Source organism: Argopecten irradians, chromosome 10 (assembly GCF_041381155.1).
Source record: "Argopecten irradians isolate NY chromosome 10, Ai_NY, whole genome shotgun sequence".
Lineage (NCBI taxonomy): Eukaryota > Metazoa > Mollusca > Bivalvia > Pectinida > Pectinidae > Argopecten > Argopecten irradians.
In genome coordinates, this window is record NC_091143.1 from 16,187,828 (window position 1) to 16,213,437 (window position 25,610).

General features: G+C 33.5%; 5 protein-coding genes across 5 annotated transcripts; 1 reads left to right on the forward strand and 4 right to left on the reverse strand.

The window, feature by feature from the left end:
• Positions 1–1,238: 1,238 nt before the first annotated feature.
• Positions 1,239–4,849, reverse strand: LOC138332561 (uncharacterized). Its single transcript, XM_069280565.1, has 4 exons — positions 4,731–4,849; positions 3,752–4,153; positions 3,547–3,572; positions 1,239–1,698 (listed from the first exon to the last, which is right to left on the reverse strand). The coding sequence occupies exons 1-4, from the start codon at positions 4,823–4,825 to the stop codon at positions 1,283–1,285; spliced, it is 939 nt and encodes a 312-aa protein (XP_069136666.1). The 5' UTR covers positions 4,826–4,849; the 3' UTR covers positions 1,239–1,282.
• Positions 4,850–9,349: 4,500 nt separating this feature from the next.
• LOC138333247 (neurogenic locus notch homolog protein 1-like) lies at positions 9,350–10,970 on the reverse strand. The gene is made up of 3 exons (XM_069281506.1): positions 10,838–10,970; positions 10,117–10,291; positions 9,350–9,561 (listed from the first exon to the last, which is right to left on the reverse strand). Exons 1-3 carry the CDS (start codon positions 10,967–10,969, stop codon positions 9,437–9,439), a joined length of 432 nt encoding a protein of 143 aa, XP_069137607.1. The 5' UTR covers position 10,970; the 3' UTR covers positions 9,350–9,436.
• On the forward strand, positions 10,287–14,752 carry LOC138333246 (uncharacterized). The gene is made up of 3 exons (XM_069281505.1): positions 10,287–12,883; positions 13,049–13,159; positions 13,711–14,752. The coding sequence occupies exons 1-3, from the start codon at positions 12,495–12,497 to the stop codon at positions 13,856–13,858; spliced, it is 648 nt and encodes a 215-aa protein (XP_069137606.1). The 5' UTR covers positions 10,287–12,494; the 3' UTR covers positions 13,859–14,752.
• Positions 14,753–15,078: 326 nt separating this feature from the next.
• LOC138333248 (uncharacterized) lies at positions 15,079–18,021 on the reverse strand. The gene is made up of 3 exons (XM_069281507.1): positions 17,868–18,021; positions 16,394–16,577; positions 15,079–15,284 (listed from the first exon to the last, which is right to left on the reverse strand). Exons 1-3 carry the CDS (start codon positions 17,916–17,918, stop codon positions 15,145–15,147), a joined length of 375 nt encoding a protein of 124 aa, XP_069137608.1. The 5' UTR covers positions 17,919–18,021; the 3' UTR covers positions 15,079–15,144.
• A 3,064-nt stretch (positions 18,022–21,085) lies between these two features.
• Positions 21,086–24,652, reverse strand: LOC138333249 (immediate early response 3-interacting protein 1-like). The gene is made up of 3 exons (XM_069281509.1): positions 24,513–24,652; positions 23,633–23,728; positions 21,086–23,161 (listed from the first exon to the last, which is right to left on the reverse strand). Exons 1-3 carry the CDS (start codon positions 24,601–24,603, stop codon positions 23,106–23,108), a joined length of 243 nt encoding a protein of 80 aa, XP_069137610.1. The 5' UTR covers positions 24,604–24,652; the 3' UTR covers positions 21,086–23,105.
• Between the last annotated feature and the right edge of the window lie 958 nt (positions 24,653–25,610).

The following is a 25,610-nucleotide window of genomic DNA, read 5'->3' on the forward strand; positions in this document are numbered from 1 at the left end:
TTTTATAATATGGACATCACTGCTTAGACATAGGATCATTTCAGCGTGACCCTTTCGTTAGTATCTTCACGCGCATTCGACCATCATTTTTTAAATCTGTAATGTCATATTGCGATATTAAGTCAACTTCAAAGAGCGTCCATCAGTGGGACTTGAATATGAATTTGAAGAAAAAGAATATTGAGATTTGGAGTATATGTATTATCCATACCTTGTCGTTTGGGAATCCCCAGTCTACAAGGACCAATGACGTTACAACTAATAATAACAACCAAGGGGATTCCAAGGCTGTCGTTTACTTCCGGCTTTTTTATCAACCAGAATCTATATCCTGTCTGGTACATGTACATTATCTTTACTTTGTATCAGAAAGGTGTCCCTTTTATCATAATTTGTATTAACTCATTTATTCTATCGGTAATTTTTGTAGAAGTTATATTGATAAAACGACATTTAATAGTACAGTATAGCTGTAATTGCTGATATATCTTGCTTCACGGATGAGCACAGGTGTAAATCATGTGGAAATAAATGTTCTGTATACCTGGTGATGGGTACACAAACAAAACTCTATAGACCCCGCGGAAGTCTGCCCGTGATTACACTTTATGTTCACTCATGGTACTCTGTTTCCTCGTGGAATATTTAATTGGATGTAAAACCCACGCCTACACGTACATTTCTGTTCAGCTGATTCATGATGATATATACTTTGATATGTTCATTAAACATTGCTTGGGAAAAAGTGCTTCGATTCTTTAAAAATATATCTTTCCTAAAATACATAAGTCAGATATGAAATTAAAATTTGAAGATTTAATCACATTTGAATTTTACAAATATTTCATCATATGCCGGACAACCAAACATAGCGACGATTGAAGGCGATAAAAATGAATTATGGGAAAAATAAAAATGATAAAAATATATGTAGAAGGAGCTATCTAGAGATTCGAAATCAGTTTAATATCTGGCATGTTTCTCTTTGTTACTTCCCTTCGTTTCACTTCCACTGAATCAATAGTAATACTTTACAAAGTTAGTCTTGTACATTTGATTGCCTTTGTTCTGTTAGACGAGCAAAGATCACAGGAGATTTTAACAGGAGATACACATTTACGATTATTCATGTACTGAGAAACTGAATTGATCAAAATTATCAAAACTAGAAAATCACATATGATGAAATTCCATTAGATGAGTATGAGTATGAATTAGAAATTGTAACATAAACAAACTTTCTTGAAATTTAGTTTTATTCACTTGGACATTTCATGTAAGATTAGAATAAAAGCCAACCAGAGAAAGTTGATTTTGCTTGGTAGTCACTGTTGACTTTCCCAGGAGAATCCGTGCGTACATAAACATGGTCGCCATACGAGCATCTCAAAACAACTACGCCAGTTGCACTTCCAAAATTGTGCTCGTCCGAATCGGAGTCGATGTTACCTACTGGAAAGCCATTTTGCATTAAGTTGGTATATATATCTGTCTTAATAGTCTCTGAATGCGTACCCGCTGTTATCGACCAAGTGAAGACATACACACCACTCTGGGGCACAGTGAATATGCCATCACCACGATTGTAACCGGAGCCTTCGTTCACCAACTCATCACCAAAAACCAGTACCTCGTGTTTGTTAACTACATGGTCACCGTGTATGGATGCACTGAAAGCAACAGCACCGGCAGTTCGCCCTGAAAGATTCAATGATTTTTTGTAATGCTTCTGTATCGTTTTCTTATTTGACTATTTATTTAAAAGAAAAAAAAGTTTTGCCTGTAACCTTTCTATCAGAATATAATATATATACACGGGTTTAACATCTTAAATTAAATATTGTATCATATTAGATGATATTATGTCAGATGTTTGGCCCGTAACTATATATAACAGGCATGCTTCAGGCAGGGTAATTATAGAAAATATGTAATACAACATTGCCATTGAATATGTGATATATAGTATTAAAAATCAAAAGAAAAGTAATCACCGTGATGAGAAAATGAGAATAAAACACAGTATCAGCTATGCAAATTATATCAATATGTAATATGCGTTTGTATGTATGTATATATGTGAGGGTGAGGGAGTGTGTATGTGAGTGTGTATGTATGTATGTATGTATGTATGTATGTATGTATGTATGTATGTATGTATGTATGTATGTATGTATGTATGTATGTATGTATGTATGTATATGTGTGTGTGTGTGGCAAGTGTGTATGTGTGTGTGTGTGTGTGTATGCATGTATGTATGTATGTATGTATGTGAGGGTGAGGATGTGTGTTTGTGAGGGTGTATATACGTATGTATGTATGAATGTATGTATGTATGTATGTATGTATGAATTATGTATGTATGTATATAGTGTTTATTGCATGTTTGCTTGCATATAAACGTATAATTGATAAGTGTGTACTGTATGCATTTGTTAAAAGTGTATATTGTATATTGTGTAGGTGTACAAAATGTATGTGTTGAAGTAGAATAGATAAAATTCAATTAAAAAAAAAAGAAAATTTGCTTTTAGCTGGTGGTTAAGTGATTCTCTGTTGCTCTGAGAGAAGAAAAAAAGAAATATATATATAAGTAAAAAAGAACCATGACCATGTGATGGTTTCCATATACATAAAAAGAAAACAAACTATAAAAACAGTTTTTTCCTCCCTAGCGCTTTCTCGGCTCATGCCGGTCTTCAGGGGTTTGAATTCTTTTATTTGTAAAAACATGACGTCATAGTACAATGACGTCATAGTAAGATTACGTCAGACATGGTACATAAAGATATTGTAAATGGTTCTGGAAGAAACTAACAAAAGCATGAGGACAAAATAAAAACTAATATGAAGTTCTTTTGTCCCGTTCTAACCATCTCAGATATTTAACAGTAAACGAACATTGTCATATGTGTGCTAATGATAACTTTTTTATTTTACCAATATATCAAATGTCTAATTCAGATCTTTTAAAAAGAGAAAATAAAGAAATGTATTTCATTCAACTTATGAAACCTGTGTTTAATTCAGAACGGGACAAAAGAACTTTCATATTAGTTTTTATTTTGTTTTTATATAGTTTCGTGTTTTCTTATATTTATGTATATATAAGACAAGAATTGTATCGAAGAGTAAAAAGTTAAAAATCCCGGGGGAATAATCTCGATAATTCAGAAAAAATAATGTGCACCATTACCATTTTAAAACGGAACTAAGAAATGTATTCTTTTACAAAAAGCGGGAATATCTTCTCTTGTATCACTAAACAATTTTAGGATATTTTCATCATATTTGACAATGCATGTTTTAGAGAAGCTCTCTGAATTGACATCAGATTTTGCTGTGAAAGAAGGCATATTTAATGTAGCTAGATCAGTTATCTGAATTGAATATGTTTTATGAGACACACGGTAACAAATGCTGTAAAAGAAAGTTTACTTAAACCGCAAATTATTCCTTAAAGCGATAAAAGTTTACCGTACATTTTTAAACTTGAAATTATTATAAACTTTAAACAGTATAAATGTCTCTTTCACACATTTCACCTTGCTTTTCTTGTGTTTCTATGTACCTGAAGATGGCCAAGACTACGTAAATTTGTGAAAGATACATTTATACTGTTTGAAATCTATATTCAACAATGGCAGTGTTTCATCATATAAAGGAACTGCATATAAAACAGGTAATAGTATCGAAACAGAAAGTTGGCATGCTTTTATCCCTATCAAATGAAGAAAAGAAAATTCTTACTGATTGTATAGTTCTCTTTTGTCTCTTTGCTGTTGGAATCCATCAACTGCCAGCAGTGAGTCCTTGTGTGTGACATCTTCATGGCTACCGTGTGGATGCAAACCACGCAAAGACTTCGTAACATCTGAAATAGGTTCAGTGGGATGTTCGACATATAGTTTCTTCCTGATCTCTCTCAGTTCATTTTCCAGCTTTTCTACCTGGTTGTCTTTCTCGCCTAGCTTGACCATTATCTCGCTTAACATACTGTTCAAATGTTCAATTTGCTGGTTTTTATTATGCGTTTCCTTGGATGCTTCCACCAATGTAATCTGAAGATGACGAAGAGCAGCTTCTTGTTTTTCGAGTCTCTCTATGAGGGTCTCGTACATTCCTGGTTTTGTCTCATCTGGAAGGTTCCTGCTATAAACAAAACACTGCATCCGTTCGTTTTTGAAGTACTGTATGCTATAGTAGAGCACATACTAAATATATATTCGAATATATTATACCAGTGTTTTATTCCAGTATTATCGGATTGTCGCGAAACTTTGATTTACTATTACATTTCTGATGGCTTCGTCATTAGTGCTTTAAGTCAAAAGTGTTCGTAATGAAAAGACAAGACACGGAACTAACAAATCATTAAACAATCAGTAACAAAACTCCTGTTGGATTGATACCACGGGTGAATTTGTTTTCCAATCTTAATACAGTAAACATATTTATAACTAACATCATCCATGCAACGAATCCATGGTTCATTTCACATCAAGGTTGCCCTCATTATAGCAGATCTTTACTGTAATTATTAAAAAGTCAAGGCCTACAAATAACTTCTCTTTGTTTATAAGCAATCTAACTATTAATTCGAAATAGTACGAAAACGCAACGTGGTCATTTTTCGCCTAATGCATTAAAAACATAGATTCATTGAAAACACGAAATGACCTTTGTCTTATATCGGCTATTGTTACTTATGCGATTATTACAATTTTACCTGTCCACTTCAAACGACCTGACAGCTTGTCCTAGTGTTGGTTTGACTGTAATTACGAGTTCGATGAGTGTAACAACCACCAAAAGCAGTGTCATTTTGCAGTTTGTGCAAGACCAATACACAGGTAAAATGATTTTTATCGTCAAAGGGAGTGTACATATATTAGAGACCAAAAGTCCTTGGATCTGTTGTAACTACGTAGACTGCACATGTTGTATTCACAAAACTTTGGCCTTTGCAATATGAAACCGAAAAAATGCTCACCCAAATGTCATGAAAATATCTATATATATTTTATATATGTAAGTTATGATCCATAATTTGCATAGATTGCACTTCAGGTCTAAGCGAAAGGATAAGATAGTACATGTAGAAAGGCAGTCATTTTGATTTGACAGTTGACGTGCATTACTGATATGTTGAATTGATTTCAATAGGTACATGCATGTTTGTATCAGTTTTAAGTTTGATTATTTTGTATTTTCATCGAATTAATTAAGCAGAGACTTAATGTTATATCTAAATATTTGATTAACGGTAGCAGAAAGAAGAAAACAAACCCAATATTTGCTTTACCGACGTAAAATATTCGGTGGTGGGCGCCAAAATTCATGGTGCAATGATTTTGTTTCTTTCTCTTTTATCTGTGTAGGTGACCGATTTATTAAGGCTTATTTTCAAATTGATAGTCTTTGTATATTGCTACAAAAATGCGATCATACGGACAATATCTTACGATCTGTTGCTTATTTCATGTTACACTGTATGTATTAAAGCCACCTACTTCATAAAGCAAACACCTAGATCAAAGTGACCTTGGTAGAAATATTCAGTTAAGAATGTTGTAATCTGTCTAAATCCCATTTCCATATATAGTGTGATCGTATACTAGCTTAGGAAGGCTCGTGGAGGAGTATATTTTTGTATGAATATAGTAGATATGGATGTCTGCATTAAACATTAAAAATTCATACTTACAATACATTTACACAAAATGTTTCGGCTACATGCATAGGAGGCTATGTAGCCAGAAATTTGGAAATAGTGACTTTTTGAATAAACGTATTGCATACACGCAATGTATCATGTCCCCTTTAGAACAGCTATGGCAATTAATATAATGATAAACCTTGTCTTTCGTCATTTATAGATACCTTCTCAATCAACCTTCCTGAGTTTCTCAAATTGAAGTAATTTTATAGAAAATAGATATCAATCGAATTTCTTTTCGGATCGTTTTACAAAAGAAATGTCCTCTATGTCTTGTTTGTTTTTATAAACAATGAAATAAATCTTAGTATGTATGCCAAGCTTCTCAGATAGATACTGTAACCAAGTTTTCATGTGAGCTTCAGGAGATTTTGTTTTGGGTTTTACTAATGAGTAAAGATAGTTTGATCTATGCAAATCGAAGAAATTATAAAGAAAATAAAAGTCTTAATGTAAATCAATTTTTTACCGGATTGTTTTCTGAAAGTTCCCAAGGTTAGTTGTTTTTATAAATAACGAAATAAATCTGTGATGGAAACTAGTAATACTCCCGGATGTGCCCCTGGAAATATCAACAGGAGACTACTGACAAGTCGGTAGAGGAAGTGTTTATAAAACAAACTACCTATAAATAGGATGATCTGAAAGATTAAAGCTCAAACATGTAATTATCAAGGAAAACACAAAACGTCAGCACCAAGAAAAGATTGACCTCAAGTGCCGCATGGTGTGTGGCAGATTAGTGCTAACAATAGTAAAGAGTTATATTGGGATACTGTCAACTGACGAGACTTAAAGATCAATGGAAACTGTTTGAACTTGATGATATCAATATATGAAATGTGTTTTTCTTATTAGGGGCCCCGCATCGAGATGCGGGTGCCCTATATAGTCAGGTTGTCCGTCCGTCTGTCCGTCTGTCCGTCCGTCCGTCTGTCCGTTTTTTTTTCTTTTGCACATTAAATGTGAGTATTTTCCCCATATTTTACATGATGATTCCCCATCCATCCTAGATCTGCTTGGTAATTTTTTCAGGCTGGAATATAATTAAAAAATCGGCCATCTGGATTTTAACATTTAAAAAAATCACAATGTTGTTGCTCTTAACTGATAAACATTTTGTTATAAACATTATGATGCAAAGTTGTTCAGAATTAAACAAGGAGTTGACTGTCCAAAGGTAAGGTCAATGGGTCAAGGTTACTAAGTCATAGGTCAAGGTCAAATTTATTTGAGTTAATTGTAAATAGTAATGTTTTTTCGAAATAAAATTTATTAGCAACATATAGCTAACAAGGAAGCATTTTGCAGGTGTAGGATTTGCATAAGTATAACCGAAAAGGAATAATTTAACGACGTAATGATCATCCATTTTCTCGTCAATTGAAAATATATCTTGATTATATTCAAGAAAGTTACCTTATGTCTACGGTTGTTCACTTCTTCAACTGAGGACAGTTTAGACATAAAGTCATTTAATAAACTCACAAGCTCTTTGAACTTATGGTAGCAGAGTACAGTACATTTGTAGATAAGTTAAATTCAGCAAATTGCAGGCTTTAATTATGTACACACAGCTTTTAACCTTAAACAATACCCGTACAAAAGTATATATAATTTAATCTATACAACATTTGCAATTGTTATGCATTTTAGCACAGATCTGATTTTTGGTAAACATGGTAACCAAATTAGTTTTTATTTTTTTGAAAGATTGCAAAAATCATTTATACATTTTAATTTTTTTTCATATGTTTAAACAGGGACTTTCAGCTTAATATAACATATCTCCCATAGCCATTAGGTCTTACTCAATGCTACTACCTACGTCATAACGGGGCTTCCGTCGTCTGTCCTCCGTCCGACATTTTGTTTAAATAGCTTCTAGTCATATAGGCGGGAATGGATTTTAACTTAATGCTGACAATGCAAGTTAAAAATATGCATTTGAAATTAAAAAAAATATATAACGAGATATTTTTTTCGAAAATTGTTTCTGAGACATCCCCTAGTTATGACAGTGTGGTATCTAAGGAAGTGGCAACCATTTTTCTTTTGCTCTGCTTAGTAACCTTCACTGGCCAACCCCCTATCTAAACATGTCTTGCCAACCCCTGTCATTCTAAACATGTCTTGTCTCAGATACACATGCCCCGATATTGCAAATAACAATGTCAAATTGAAAATAAACACTGCACTCACCTGATAATATTTAATTGAAGTTATAGATGAATGTGTTGTCAGCTATATCCCAACATATGTGCAATACGAACTAATAAAGCACTTCAATATACACTAGGTTTTACACGTACATGTACATCGACACGTGTGTGTCCTTGATAGTTGTCACTCGTTCAAGTCACGTGTATATGGTCAGTTGAGTGCATCGAGTACGATGATATACGTGGAGATATTTGGACGGATTAATTTATTGTTTGGATATCTATTCACTTGCGTTGAAAATTTATTTTGAGAAACATGTAAATGACAACTTAGGAGTTGACATGTTTTCTTGCTAACAAAAGTCCCATATAGTTTTACAGGTGAGGGTTCTGTTTACCTATTTGTAGGTGATCTGTACATGAATGAGCGCACGCGTGTCGATTTACGCGCTGTATTTAGGGGTTGGTGAGTCGTTGGAATGTAAAACAAAAATGGCTGTCCTCAACCGGGGAATGTCTCATAAACTATTCTTGAAATTCGAGTATACTTATTTAAAAAAATCATTTTAATGATTTTAACTTGCATTGTCAGCTTTAAGTCTAGAAACTACCGTGAGGTAGTGGAACAGAGTTTATTTCCACCTTAGATCTGATCCCTGGGGACAAGTAGGGTGGGACAGGTAAAAATAGAGGTAATTCATTTAAATCGCTACTAGTCCTAAAGTCATGAATTGTGGGCACATATTGTAATTCAATTAAATCGCCACTAGTCCTAAAGTTGTAAATGGGTTTTACCTTTTGTCAGAAACATCCTTAGAGGATAAAGAACAGTGTTTGTTTGAATCTTGGACTTGAATCTCAAGGGCAAAAGTGACTTGGCCCAATAGAAGTAAAATAAATGATTTGATTTTTAAAATAATTACTAGCCATATAGTAGTTTTGCATGGATTTTAAGCAAATTTAACCAGAAACATCCTTGGAAGAAGGGGAACATAGTTTTTTTAACTCCTAGCTGTGACCTTCTTGGCAAGAGGGGTGGGGCCCAATAGGAAATAAACAATGGTAAATCCTTTAAATCGCTGGTATTCATAGCGTTCTGCATGAATTGTAACCAAATTTTGTGTGAACAATTTTTTGGGAAAGGTGAACAGAGTTTGTATGATTTGGCTCTGCCCGATAAGGAACGTAAAGGTTCTTTAAGGAAATAGGTACTGAACCTCGTATTCAGAACATTAATTTGCATAACAAACAAGGTACGCGATACATGCCCTTTAGGCCTCTTGTTAAAACACGTCATCCTCTTAAAATTACACGTATCATATTACGATTAGATATATCAAAGTCTGACATTTCTAATACATATTTATATACAATATATTTTGCTTTAAATATGACCCATGCTCTTCAAATACTCGTGTTTTTATACGAACATTTATCGATGCATTTGCATTTACAACACAAAAATGATTTGAAGAATTTGTTTTAATAGCAATGAAATGCAAACTTGTTTGATCAATATGATTATTTCTTTGCTTGCTGATAGAATCGCCACATTCAGTGGGCACTGCCGGAGCAGAAACCGAGACCTGCATTTTCTATAGCCCCTTCTACACCAGTCAGAGGATCATTACTAGGGGTAACTGTCCCGGTATGTAAGTTCACGTGTTCGCATGTCAGACCTGAAATGAAGTAAATTTTCAAAAATTCTTATTAATTATTGAAATGTGTCTGAGCCAACATAATGTTTTATATGGTATTTACCTTTGGATTAATCATTAGTTAGTATGTACAATAGAGTATGAAATGCCTTTATAAATGATGACGTCATCACATTACATATCATGCTATTGAATCAGATTTGATTTTATAAAGATATAAAAATTATAAAGATAACGGATTAATCTAAAAAAAAAACCCAAAAAACAAGCGTTCCAATAGCACAAGCAACTGATTCGTTTATAGTTCATCAGTCGTAACAGAAAGAACTGAAATTTCAAATAATGCAAACCAACATTTTTTCGTGACGACAATTTCGCAATTCCCATTGCAAATTCGGTTCATCCAGGTAAATTTTCCCGGATAAGTTGATTTGATTTTTTTTTCCAATAAAACTGATGTAGATACTAATTCTTGGAGACAAATTTTCGGGAATTTAAGTTGGTCGCCAAATTGGAGAAAGTGAATCGCACGCGAAAGAAAGTTAGTTTATAGTAATCGGAGATTAAATGAAGAACCTGGTCTGCAGCCACATTTGTACACATAGGCGGTATGGCCTGGCCGATGGCAGGGATCAGTTTCGTTCTGGTAAGGGGCACAGTAATGTCCGTGGTAGTCACTCACACAACACTCTACATTCGCCTGGCAGTCACTGTTTGTGGTACACTCGTTCCTATCAGCCACCAAAAAAGCCTTCAATGTCACAAGTGGAACAATCAAATTATAATAGAAAAAAATAGCATAAAAACACGTGTAAGATTAGAAAAAAGAATATTCAAAGAATAATGTTAGAAAAATATAAAATGAGATTTACATGCGTAGAAATAAGGGTAAGGATATTGTATATGTTTAAAAAATTCAAAATGTAATTTAAAAGCTCTGTTTGATCTAGTAACCATTTGTCTCAGCAGAAAATAGCCATTCATTAATCTTATCAAAATAATAAATCATTTATCTTCCAAGCAAATTATAATATGTGAAAATTTTCTTTTATATTTTTTTTTACTATACCGGACAATAACGAATTGTGACACCTTATGTTAAATATCCCTGTACACAAATTATCTATTTAATGTACACAGAACCAAGAAGAATTCAGTTTTCAATTTGTAACAAGAGATATTGAGGGAAGTAACAAACACAGAAATGACTAAGTTTTAACATAAATAATTTTAGCTAATCTCTGGCATTTCCTAGAATCTAAGAATCGTAAGAAAGAGGGAAAGCGAAATTGGTTACCTGACATATTGCAGCCAACCCAATTAGTGTAATTCCAAAAAGAGCATTCATGGTGGAACCTGTTAGTAGTAGCGTCGGCTTGTTAGTAAGGACGAAGACGGGATTCCTTATCTTTACCAAGGACGATGCCATGTCCTAGTTCACCTCTATTGTTCAGTAGTCTTATCTCTTAGTAGTGATACCATTGTTAACCTGGTTGTTTTCGTTCTGTAGATGAATAAACTTGTGTATTACGTAAGTAGTTCTGAGTGATTTTCCTGCAGATAGAACTGTACTTACTGCTTCCATTGCAAGATCGTTATAGGTGACCTAAGTTTAGATCATATCCTTTCTATTCTTCTTAACATTATCATATCTAACGTCTCCCTTACTATCGCTTCACTTTTGACCATGAATTGTCTGGACAGTGTTCTTTTGCCGAGACACTCCATAGTACATATATATAAAAAGTGTAGTCCCTTCTCCTGTTTAGCGCTCCGCATAAAGAGAGTAGATAGAATGGTTTCTCTGTTGTCTATATCATGGGACTGGGTTGTATGTATTTGTTCTGTGTCTCTGGTATCATGTTGCAGTAATGTAGCACTATAAAAAGAGTTTCACTACTACAAAGAGTCAACACAGTCTTCCAATCGACGAAGGTCATACACAGAAAGCCGTACTTTACTGTACTGACTGTTACTAGGGCGTTAACCTACTCAACCAATCAAGTTCTGAGTGAGGTGTTCTCTCAAAAAATCATATCAATAAGGGAATAATAAAATTAGAATAGCTTATATTAAAAGATATGATCACGGTTTGGGATTTTTCAAATATCCTGAATGTAAAATATGGTATTGATCAATACCCTTCGAACATAGGACAAGTTAAAAAGAAAACAACCGGCATATTTACATTTTTAGAACATAAGACCAACATTAATGAAGTATGGAGGTATCCTAACCACCAATATTATTTGTTGATTATTATTTCTTTTTGTGAATCTGTGAGGTAGTTGATACGGCATATCAAGCAACGCAAAGTAGAAATCAACCAACTTGGAGGGCGAGAGGACAGGTAAGCTAAAATCAATGGAAGGGTGAATTCCTGCAAATAGAGGTGGAGAAAGACTACTTACTTCTTCGGCAGTTTTTATTTAACAGAAGGGAGTTCTCGACGTCGAATACAAGTTCTTATGGGAGATGAGACTGCGTGGAATATATCCATGTGTATCATACAGACAAATATACACCCAGGTATAAGTTTGTTTAATCAATTGATTACGACTTTCAATAAATTATGCAGTTTTCCAGATTGAAATACACCCCTACATCTGTATGTCTATTTTTAGCAAAGTGACCTTTCCGGATGCTGAGCCTTACATATTCTATCGGTATTTTTCTTTACAAGGGCCAGCTGTAAATGCGGAAAGAAATCCTACAACAAAGCAAGACATCTTTTTATAGAGATTTAAATTTATTAGATATGAATTATGTACATCAGTTTAATGTCAATAATGTTAAAATGAGTGTGAAATCAATAAAATGATCAAATCCTATTTTCTACCTGAACTACCTTGGCGATGTATATTCCAGCTGCTGTGGGTTTCTTATTCGTGGAATGCCAAAGACATAAACTGTAAGAAAACAGAAAGACGTGTAAAATTGTGTAAGGCTGGACCATGGATATAGCCATTGTGGTCAGTATATTGGTGTTTATGACAATTTCCTCGGTCTGGTCAAAGAAATGGCACACAAATAATAGGAAATGCAAACGTTGTGACTGGTTCAAAGCAAACTGTTACAGAACGAATGACGATTTTATTAAATTGAATTGCTATCAGGGTCTGTTTAAGACAAAAGAACAACTACACAAAGCCATTGATGAACTCAACTCTCCCTGTCGACATGGTATCGAGGCTCGTAGCGTCCTTGTTTACGGGGAAAGAAGCTGTCCTTATTGTCGATTGGAAAAGAAATACGGAGAGGCAATAAAAGTGATTAACATTGGAAACAATCACAATAATAATAGAATTTTCGGGAATATTGGAAATCATCCCTGCTGCAGCACGTGAGTTATTCAATGTATTTGCCCTGACTGTCAGTCTAAACAAACAATGTATTTGTATATTCAGCGTATCTCAAAATTTAAAAGTTAAATGAAAGCATAGAATGAACATATTTGTATATGATCTGCGTAACAATCTATCATTAATTAAGTGTATTATTATTGCAGTAAATATTCTCTTGTTTCTCCGACCATTTTGATCGACCCGGAGACAGGAACACAGTACACAGTAGCCAAGTACAACAATGGATTACAGTGGATCTGGTTCGGTCGCTGCGAGTGAGTACCGGAATAGCCTTATGGCAGTGAAAGTTTGCACTCACTTTTTCGGTTAATATTATATGAATGTACTTATTAACCATTCTCAACTGTTACCACTATCTGCATTACACTCAGTTAACCCATTGACCCCTTCTAAGTAGTTACTTCTTGCATTCGTCTACAAATGCAAAATGCACCAATATCCGTATACCGTATAACCATATAATTCTGCAAGTAAGAAATGGCTATTTTTGCTTGATGTAAAGTTTTGCGTTCTCTGTAAAAGGTAATATTTTAAATTCATTCTTGCATGATCGTTTCGTGTCAAAAACGTTCGCGTACACGTTTGCGGAATCGCAAAATTAGAAATGCTGCGAAATAAATGGTTACAATATTTAGTTACATACTGTTCATAACTTAATTTATTTTATTTTATATAGTTCTACGATATCAATAAATTTATAATCATTTTTACACTATTATTATTTTTCAAAACTGTATAATATTTATGTAAACGCTATACTCTATACTACACGAAACGTTAACCACGATTTTTTTTGTATTTGTAGAAACAAAAACGCCCCTTGTTACAATGGCGGAACTTGTTACGAGCTGTGGGACTTCCCGACAGAAATACTGGTGGAAAACCCGGGGAATACCCCACCTTACATATTCAAAGAGTACCACTATCCTCGGCAGTGTGTCTGTAGTCAGTGACGTCACAAGTAATCATTGACGTCACAAGTAATCATTGACGTCACATGTAATTAAGGTCGGCACATGTAAGCTTGAAGTGTACAATAGATAGACTGCCAGAGGTTTACTTCAGCAGAACAACTTTCAAATGACTCCACTATTCATGGCATCATGAATTGCTATCACGCCATCCTCGATAGTCCAGAAGTTATTACCACTATCGTTATATCCACCCCTTTACTATGTCATAGCAAAACTGAAGGCAATCAATTCAGGACAAATAAACTGGCCAATCACAATCCTACATTGATTCTCTTTGCATATTACAAAGGAACTTCAAATCCATACACTGTACCATTACTAGAATCTTTTCACCAAACTATCTGTCTTATTTGTTGTCGCACACAGAGTTTTAAGTTTTGTTATGACATAGTCTAGATGTGGATATAACGACAGTGATAGTAAACTGCGAAACATCGTGGATGTTTATTAAACGTTATCGGCCATTGTTAACCAACCAAAATCGATTGCTGATTAACTATATGTTGCGTTTCCATCGTTAAAGTCATGCTTAAGATTTGATATGTGTTTCATGTGTTATATTAGTGTGATTCGCCATTTTTTGTATCTAGATCAAGTTTCTTAACATTACTAATTTTAGGGAATGGAAGATTACATAGGAAAGCATTACAAAATTTAAGATTTTCCCTATCAACTTTTGTAATGTCTTTCAATAAAGACTTTTAAGTTAAGGAATTTCTTAAAATTTAATACACACGTTGATGAAAATGGGGCCCATTCGGGCCAACAAGTTATAAGTAGTTTTTATGATATAATGAATATAATACTTTTAACGATGTTTTATAGTGGTATTGAAATTCGTAAATCCTACATGATAACATACATTGTAATTGTATTCCCATAGGTTTTAAAAAAAAAAAAAAATAATGATTTTTTTTTATCTTTCCATTGATTCACAAGTCTGTTTTTAGTTATATTTGATTAAATTACCATATTAGCGGCTTGACTCTTTTCCCTTAAGTTCAAAAACAGTTTGTTGAAACTAGATTTTTGTAAAGTGTATATTACAATATATATGTTAAATAAGCATGTTCCTAGTGATTTCAGGATTGTCGTAGTTATAATATTAGATAAATTAAATGAATGAATCCATGCTAACATTATTTATTAAATTCAATTGCTATCAGGGTCTGTTTAAGACAAAAGAACAACTCCACAAAACCATCGTCTTGTTTTATTATGAAGGAAAGTTGATTTTTGATTTTTAACGTCAACATTTTTTAGAATTAACCCTGTTCGACAGCGATGAGTGGAGGTTTGGCAGTTGTTCGGTTTCCAGCTCCGTGTTCGCACACTCCATATCCGGGAGGGATGTTAGAAGATTCAATAGCCAAACTGAGATGGTCCAGTGACTCGCAGTGATAGCCTACAAGTGAAATAATTCATGCCATAATTATGTAGATGTTCGAGATATTTGTAAACAAAAGTTACCAAACGATGAAAGTTGTTTCGAGAACTTGGAATATGAAGCCTATCGCAAGCCAAGAGATCCAAAGTACAATTAAAGTACTAAAACTGTATCTTTTGATAATTTTTGATCATTGGTCCAAATATTATTCTCTTTACTATAGCTTAGGAGTCATAAATAATCTATACTGTTCACCTTCTTCTATTCTTATTGATGTTGACATGGCATGGGTGAATACATTGATTTAAATATTGGTTGATTAGGATTTGTCCCTATCACATAGTCGGTCATTCAGATCTACCTGAGTTACTCCTTCTTTATGTGAGTACTGACAAAGTGACATGAAGGGAAGTAACTCTGGTAGATCAGCGGAATGGTATTGCACTTACCACCAGCACATCCACACGATGAATACTCAATGACCGTTCAGGTGTTGTAGCATTACAAATTTAATCTTTCTTTTCTTTTTATAAATTTAGGCATGGCCTGGGGATTTGCTGAATAGATTGATTTAAATATTGCTGCATTAGATTTTGTCGGTATTTCTAATTCCTTCTGATGCACATACCATCAGCATATCCATTATAATGACCGTACAGGTGTTGTAGTATTACAAATTTATATTTCAAACTTTCTTTTGTTTTTGAAAATAAGGCATGGCATGAGGATTGGCTGAATAAATTGATATAATTAATTTCTATTTGTTTTCATACTAAATCTGACTTTCTCATTGGCAGATTCTTTTTCTCCATACTATTATGAAGAAAAGATCCGAGAAAGGCGCGAAAACGTTATCATGACATCACAATATAGACGTCGACGTTGAGTATTGATTTAGAAATTTAGAAAAAAAAATCCATCAGAAAATCAATGGCATCGCACGTTTAAACGTATCTTACATTATCAAGTAGTCTGAAAAATTATTTATAAGCATTGATGTAACTTTTGTGCGAATCCGCTATTCACACAGTTTGTGTTTGCAAACAAATTTCTTTTATACCCGATGAAATTAAAAAAACTACATTAATGCTTAATTAGCTTTTGCTAGATTAGAATAATACACATACCATCAGCACATCCACATGATGAATATTCATGACCGTTCAGGTGACATCTTTGAAGGTAGCTAATTGTTTTATGTGAGCATGTGTGACGGATTCCGTCGTAGAGACAACACCCGTCATTGGTACAGTCAGCATCTGTTGCACAGTGGGTAGGCGCTGGGCCGAACAGGTCGTCAAGTAAAAAGGCCTTCAATACAATTCGTTTTTAATACTGTTTATAATGCACAGAAGAGATTCGTGAAAAAAAACTCAGACATTTTCTTAGTTATACGTAATAAACTAAGTACATTAATATTTTGTACCACATGCTAGCACGCGATTTGGAACATCAATATTTATTTACGTATCAATATTTATTATTGTTACTTTTATTATACTATGTAATACAATTGTGTTACAACTCCGTACAAGTTTATATCAAGTATGATATCTACTAAATTATCACCTTCTTCCATTTAGATATAAAAGATAATTTTGTCGATGAAGTTAAAATAAAATATGTAAATTTAACTTTATACCTTTATTTAAAAACAATAAATTTATAAATGTAATCTTTATCCTCTATACATATTATATGATGTGACATGCAGATAATGAGCAGAAAGCGAAAATATATAAGGTATATTTATCAATTATGTCAATTCCTTATACATTTAAGAATGTGTGCAATAATTAAAGAAAAATAAATCAAGTACGTCGACGTTTCCAAGACACGATGTCATAAATCAGAATCTGAAGAGCTAGACATAACATCTGTGGAATTAGATACCGCTGGTAAGCATAGAAGGCCGACTAACTTTCAGACACGAAAATTGAGGGGGGAAAAAATCTAAGAAAAACCCATATCTACATGAGAAAATATATACCGATGGCCTAAAATGAGGTTACAACAACAAACAAGTGTGAGATTTTTATTTAATGATGAAGATTCATTTCTCTGTTTTGCCATCTGGCGCAGTAATAGTCAACTAACATGCGGTATCTTGGACGACGGAGGGAAACATAAGACGACCGACCTTTTGAAAATTAACATTTGATTTATTTTAATTAAATTTTTCAGAAGATGATGATAAAACAGCGAAATGAAATTCGACAGTTATCATATATTACACAGGAAATCTAGTATTTGTTTGGTGTTGTTACCTCATCTTAGGCCATCGGTATGTATTTTCTTATGTTATCAATGTTTTCAATAAACCTTAAAATTTTGCTCCTGAAAGGTTGTTGGCCTTAAAGATTAATTTCAAATGACAATGTACACGTCATTTTAGATTGTAGTCTGGTTGTAGTAATAATGTTTTCCTCTGTTCCTGACTATATTAACGATATTTTATCCTTTTTCAATAGGAAGTACAGTGTACAATGTATTATAAGACAAATGACGGTGGTGAATGTGAATAACACTTAGGGTACAAATAATGAACAATATACAATTGTGACGGAATAATCATGTAGTTTTGTAATATTAACAACTTACCTGACTGAGACTAATTACGGATAGAACAAAGCAAGCTATCACGAGCTTCATGGTGATCCGTTAGTAACGAAGTTATGTATGTCTGATCGGGGAAGAGCAAGCTCTAGGTCTTCGAAATCTGAGAACCTAACATATGTGTCACGAACTATCTTATCTGGACAACGTGATCTATGACGTTTTCGTTACAAGTTGTATAGTACACAGGTATGATGTCCTAATTATTAGCACTTTACAACAAATATGCTGGGAAAATATCTAATAGATTGTTCTACTGCTGAAACTTATCTTTTTAATTTGGATATTTTTAACGGGATGCTTTTTGGTTATGATGTTAATAATATAATGCATTGTCTATCATATTTGTAATTGTTTGTGATTATTATGAAAAACAATACAACTTTAAATAAATGATATAAAGTGATTAGCCATTAAGAATACTTATTAACCATGGAAATATTAGGGTAATGGAACTTCCAATACACTATTATCTTTTGTCAAAAAATGATGCAAACATCAAAGTTAGATATTTTTATTTCTTATTATGAAAACAAAATGAAAAATTGTTCATTAAATTTTTATTTAGCGGATTATTTAGCGTGTAAACCTTTTCGAAGTTAAATGCAATTTTATTAGTAAGACCTCAAAGACCCACTATAGACTAATATATAGAGAAATGTAAGGAATTCCTTCGTGACGCAAAATTGGGAAATTTAATTCAAAATGTTGTGAAAAAAATATCAAGACCAGATATCTCCACAGCTTTGGTCTTAATTGAAAGATAAGATGTTAAACTTCAAGATGATAACAAGAAGTCCTACTGAACTAGTCTACTTTTTTCACAAACAGCCTCAAACATTTTTTGCAAACGAAAATGTCTATTCGCTACGCTGAAAACATGGCAGCCTACAATAACAGGCTTTGACATAAACAAACATCAGGTGAAAACAAACGTATTTACTTGTTTGACGCTTCGTTCGTATTTAATCCCCCTCTCGTGGTCCTGATGCCGTTTTAAATTCACTATTTTCTCCTCTAGCTACTTTACTTTTTCCCAGAGTTATTGTTTTAAGACTTTTACTTTTTCCCAGGTCTTTCTCTTTTGTTTCTTCGGCAATTTTTACATTTATCTGGGTGGAACTTCAACAGCCATTTATCTGACCAATCTTGAATCTAGGTCCAGTTGGAGATCTCCTTTCGCCCTGGTGTAGTTGTACACTTTTGTGTCATCAGCAAACAGTAGCGCATTGAAATCAATAATATTTGGTAAATCATTTATATACAAAACAAATAGCGACGGTTCTAGTACACTGCCTTGTGGTATCCCGCTAGTGACTGACGTCCATTTAGAGGTGTGATCATTTACAGCAACTCGATGTCTTCTATTAAACAAAAAGTCTTCTAACCATCATACTAAATCAATTGAAAACCCATATGGATTTAATCTTTGATGTGGAACAGTGTCAAAAGCCTTCATGAAGTCCAGATATATTACTTTGACACCAAAACCTTCATCAATTATTTTTGTCCATTCATCCATGGTTTTCAGAAGCTGGAGTACTGTTGACCGGCCTTTAACAAATCCAAATTGCTGACTGCTTAGAAGATTGTTCTTCATGAGATGATCTATCACGCGATTTCTAATAATAGATTCCAAAAGTTTCCCTACGATGCTCGTCACGCTGACTGGCCTGTAGTTCCATACATATTGCTTATCTCCCTTTTTGTAAAAGTTGCTGTTATTTTTCCCACTTTCCAAGCTGATGGTACGCAGCCTGTACGGGTTGACTGGTTGAAAGGAATTTGTAGTGGTTTACATATTACAGGTTCAAGTTCTTTTAGTAACTTTGGATGAATGTCATCAGGTTCTTGAGATTTGTTTGAATTCATTTTTTAGCAATTTGGCGATTTCTTCTTCCTCGATGTCCTCCAAACAAATGAATAATCAATATGAATATGCGGGAGCTGTGGTATGTCCCCTTCCGGCTCTCTTTGTGAATACATACTAAAAAAACCGACTAGCTAAGACGTTTGCCTTTTCACAATCGCTTTTAGCAACATGTATAACCTGGCCGTTTTCATTTACATGTAGTTCAGGTATTCCTGGTCTTGCTTTTGTTTTGGAATTTGCGTATTTCCAAAATTGTTTTGGGTTCTATTTCACCTCTTTTTGCGATATTTTGTTCCTTTTCCTAATAGTTATCCCGGGTCAGGTTGACGGCCATTTCGACACTATCTTGAAAGTTATGTAAAGCCTTATCTCATTGGTCGGTTGGTTTTAACTCTGCCAATGTGGTTAGGCTTTACATAACTTTCAAGATAGTGGCAAAATGGCCGTCAACCTGACCCGGATAACTATTAGCGTTGAAAAAACGACATAAGGACCACGAGAGGGGGATTTGAACGAAGCGTCAAACAGGTAAATACGTTTGTTTTCACCCGATGTTTGCTTATGTCAAAGCCTGTTATTCAGTGTTGTAATCTCATCTTAGTCCATCAATAGAAATTTTCCTGTAAGCTGACAATTTAACGTTAAAAAGTTTTTTAATTGAGATCTAAAAAAAAAAAAAAAAAGCACACTTGCATTTCAAGAATCGTTTATGAGACAAACCGGCCCCCTATCGAGGTCATCCACTTCCTTGGATATGACACTGTCATAACTTGTCTCAAAGAATGTCTCAAAAACAATTTTTAAATTTCAAAAGCATACTTTTTAACTTGCATTGTCAGCTTTAAGTTTTTATTATTTTAAGACATTTTTAATTTTGGTCTTGTAAAGATAGTGACCTTCAAGTAATATTTGTATCTATAATACTGGTATACTAAAATATGCCATTCAGTCGCGACATTGAAACTACTCCCGTTTGTGACCTTTTTGCTTTGAGAAAGCTTAATAACTAATCATCATAGTACAATCTAATATTTATATGATTAAACACCAATTAATGTTAATTTGTTACATGTTAATTTACACTGTCGACAGTGATACATCTTCAACATTACAAACAATCTGACTAAAACCGTCTGTTTGTGGCTTGGTTTACTTAGTACTGAACATCAACGGAGTTGTGATGAGCGTGCCATGTGAACAAGGACGTATATGAGACTTATTTAATACTTGCATGAACATTTTTTTCCAGATTGTATTAAAATTAATTGTATATATCTATTACTTAAACATATAAACTGAGAATAACCTTAGAAATAACACAAATATCAGATACATGTACATTAATGCTTTTATTATTACCAGTGAAGTATTCAATGGTGAGTATGAATTCTTTCTCTCTTGACAACTCAAGTTTACATCTCACTTTCACTTCATTTATACAGTTATGTACAATACATACTTAACAATACGAGGGCTTAGAGATCCAAAAACAACGTGGGTAAAGTACAATTTTCCGTCGATTAGTTCAACCTTAAGATGATTACGACGTCATTGAACTCATGTCAAATGATGACGTCATAATCACCAGATGGTGGGACTAATCGACAGTAAATTGTAGTTTATCCACTTCGTTTTGGGATCTCAAAACCCCTGTATTAAAATCACACATACAAACATAAAACATTTAAGCACAAGGACCTGATATCCCAAAGTGTATTTTAATGTATGGTGGAAACGTTATATAGCGGTAGCTCATGGATTTGGTCATCGTTGATTTATATTACATACATGACATGTATAGTCATGTACATCTTGTATGATGTATATTTTGTCAGAGGTTGACAATAAATGTATTTCTTCATGAACAGACAAATAGCAAAGTTCTTGATGACATGGAGATATATGTATAATGTAAGGCAAAAAAAATGTATATGCATGTTTCAGGTTACATGACTGAAAAAAATAGGGTAGGTCGGTCGGGAATTTATTTTATTTTATTTTTTCACTTTTTTTTTTAGGAGAGGTGGGGGAGGGGTTGAGTTGCTTTATTGCTACATTACAAAGTAATTTGTCTTTTAGACTTTAGGCTAGCTAGAAGTCTTTTATTTCTCATCACCATAATTGAACTTTATCTGGATAAACTTAAAGCCAGCGTAAAAATCTAAATTGAAAACTTCACACACTACATTTTTGTTTTGAAAAGGTTTGATAAAATAGGTAGGGTCGGAGGTAAAAACTAGGGTAGGTAGGGTACCTGAAACATACGTATTTTTGTTTGGCCTAATGCGTTCTAGTACATGAATTTCAAATAAATACACTCATCTCACAACTGGTGACTTTGTGTTTTTTTAATCTCTTTCTCATTTTGCATTATTGGCAACTTTAATTTGCTATTTCTCACCTCAATGAAATGGAAAAAAACCTGCAGAAATATTACACATGTGTTTATGCTTTTTATGTATAATATCCTAAATGATAAGAATGTACTTTGTTGCCGAGTTATTTGCCTTTGAAACTTAATACATAGATTTTTTTAATGTTCACTTGTAAATGTTTGAAATTTAATTTCATTTTCATTAAAGATGCTCCACCGCTGACAAATGGTATTTTTTCACTATCAAAAACAGGAGCAGACGATTTAGTATTTTTCTTCAATTGCAAAATTTACTTGCTTTACACCATTACCACCATTGAAAAGATTGAGCTTCTAATTTTACTTTAAGTTAAAAATATGAAAAAGAATTAATTACATCCCGCAAAAATTCCGTGTCACTATATCCTATATGGAATGAAGTACTAATGGCATATGCACCAATGGCGAAATAAATTATAATATATTATTTTTTTGTTAATTAGCCATATACATACACAATTAAACACCAATTATTGTTCAAATGATGAATATCATTTATGCTTTGTCGGTGGTGGAGCATCTTTAAGATAAAAAAAATAAAATACTCTCAAGGCATAACCAGATACCTAATTTCACAGTACATGTACATTTGTGTTTCAACAAATGAAAATTTATATTGACAATTGAAGAAATTGTTAATTGACAGGATACATTTTAACCTCTTTTCTCTTTTACTAAATTTTCTTCCTACATACCAGTAATATAAATTGTAGACAATTGCTTTGTTTAGCGCAGAAGTTTTCCTACTTTTTTAAACCACACCATGTCATGTATAAATTTATAGTGTTGTACTGTTATAATAGTATACTGACATTTACATAATGTACTACACTGTGTCTAATGTAAATCTCTGATCACATTAATTGGCACAATCAGTTTGGTTTCCATGTTGTTCTGTCACAGGGTCCTATAAATTGGTTCCACAAATACTGTAAAGTTATCCAAGTATTAATTTAAATCCAATTACCATCACATTTATTCCTATCAGTGGTACTGAAATAGAAAAAAAAGAATTGTTATTAGATATTGTTATACATGTACATAAGGAAGGAAGGAAGAAGGAAGGAAGGAAGGAAGGAAGGTAGACCATCACCATATATTTTACTTGTTCCAAAATATTTTGTGAAAATTGTTTATATTGATAAAAACTGATCCTTATTACAGCTCATGAGAAAAAAAAAAAAAAATGTAGTAATTTTAATAATTTAAGAAATTTAGTGTCGTGTTGATACATAGCAGCTCGGTATTAGTTGTAAATACAATTGTAGATGTTGATTTATAGATTTGCGCTAGGGGGAATTTCCCTTTAGCTCAGATGACAGAGTGGCTGACCAGCAAGTTAGTGGTTGCGAGTTCGAGCGACACTCAACCCTCGGCTTGTAAGATGGAAGAATGGTGGACCAGTAAGTTGGGGGTCGCGTATTGAGCGACCCTCTTCCCTTGTCCTGTTACATATCTACTTACTTCTCATCACTGTCCTTATTGATCGTATCAAATTTAGAAGTTGAGTCTTCATACTTGGATCTTCACCGAATCCCCTTTGGTCTGTTCCCCAACCAACTACAACAAATAAAATGTGATTGATTTATTTGATTAGTATCTGCTGTTTAGCTTATACTAAGTATTAAACAGCAAAAACATCACTCTTAGTTTTTACATTTTTAATATTTATATATTTAATTGTTGTTTTATATGTAAAAAAATGTTTTATCAAGTACTAGTGTATATATATTGCATAAAAAAAACAAGGTTGAAAACAAATGTAGCGGGATTGGACTGGGTCGATCATCGGTGACCAGGTAGCTCATGATCAGTCGGTAGAGCACTCGGCTAGTATTCTGAGGGTCCCGGGTTCGAATCCCGGTCTGGCCGCTACATTTCTCCTTCCTTTACAAATTCAAATCCTATCCTGTTACATAACCCAAATAACCTGTTACACAAATTTGAATCCAACTCTGGCAGCTCATAATCCAAGGCTTTCCTATATTCAAAACATTTGATGTGTAGTAGGCCTATATCACTAGTTCATATAAGCTAAAAACTACCTGACTGTTCTAATTTACATGTAATGTTTAGTCGTTATCATGACAGTTTGACCTTTCTATCTATAATATATCGCTAGGCTAAGTATATACATTTTAACATCATAACAATGCAAAAATCAATTCACAACACCAGCTTATTTCTTTTTTCCCTAATATACCTATCGACAGATCGACCGAATGTACATGTAGCTCACAGTCACTACACATGTTCATGTACGTATTGTACTGTAACATGGTTAAACGCTGCATATGGATCAGTGTGTATATATTATTCTTAAGTGTACATTGATTTAACTTACTTTTGGCAAGGAATCGCTCCTCGTGAAGGACACATACCGCATTTAAACAAAGTATAACGGCTTCTATTAGTGAATACAAACCGAAAGCCATTTTGACAAGTGGCAGTTTTTAATGGATCACTGTCGAATGCATGCTTTGTTAACTTACTTATCACAGACCGAGAGAGACAAACGTACATGGGACGATGATGCATTGACACGAATTGGGCAGTACTACATACAGGATTTTAAGTACCGGAGTAGGCCTGTTGTCTTTTTATATGTAAATTGTATATGATACATATTTCTTCTTCTTCTTCTTCTTCTTCTTCTTCCAGATCTAGAGTCAGACGCAAAGGGTTGAGTGCATTTGACTCTATTTGTGCTGTTCATCGGTATCGTATGCTCATGATCATGAGAAGAGAAGTAAAATTATAATGAGGTAAAAACGGTATAAAGCTAGTATATTAATAATCCAAAATAAAAGGCCAAAATAAATTCAAAGTAAAATCAAAATCATTTCTATGGAATATATATTCAGCCACTATAGGGCCTTCTTCAGTCCAAAATATACGGAGTGGTTTAAAGACAGAAACCAATTATAATGAAGTTACAACACCAAATTAATGCAGGATACTCAGTGTAAATCCATTTAAAGGTAGATGCATTATACTCGTCTGTTGTAATATACAATGTATGTATGTCAATATTAACTTGTACCTATATCAAAACGTATACATTGACATATATATTATAACAGACAAATATAATACCTATGTGTAAATCTATGAGATTCATTTCGCATTTTTGTCGTGTACAGAGGTATTAATAATGATAATTAAATCACAGACGTCTGCTTCTGGTTTTTGAAAAAAATATAATATCTATTATTTAGCCTATTCCTACTAAATTGTGTTTCCAAAATCAGAAACCGTGATGAAGTGCAACTAAACGGTATTAGCGCGAGGCGGGAAACATAAGACGACCTGTTATGAAAATATGCATTTAATTTGTCTATTTAAAATTGTCCAGTGAGTGATAATAATGTGATTGGGATATCAATTTATAGTTATTTTTCTATTTATTTTTATGATTTTTTTTTTCATTTTGTCAATAAAC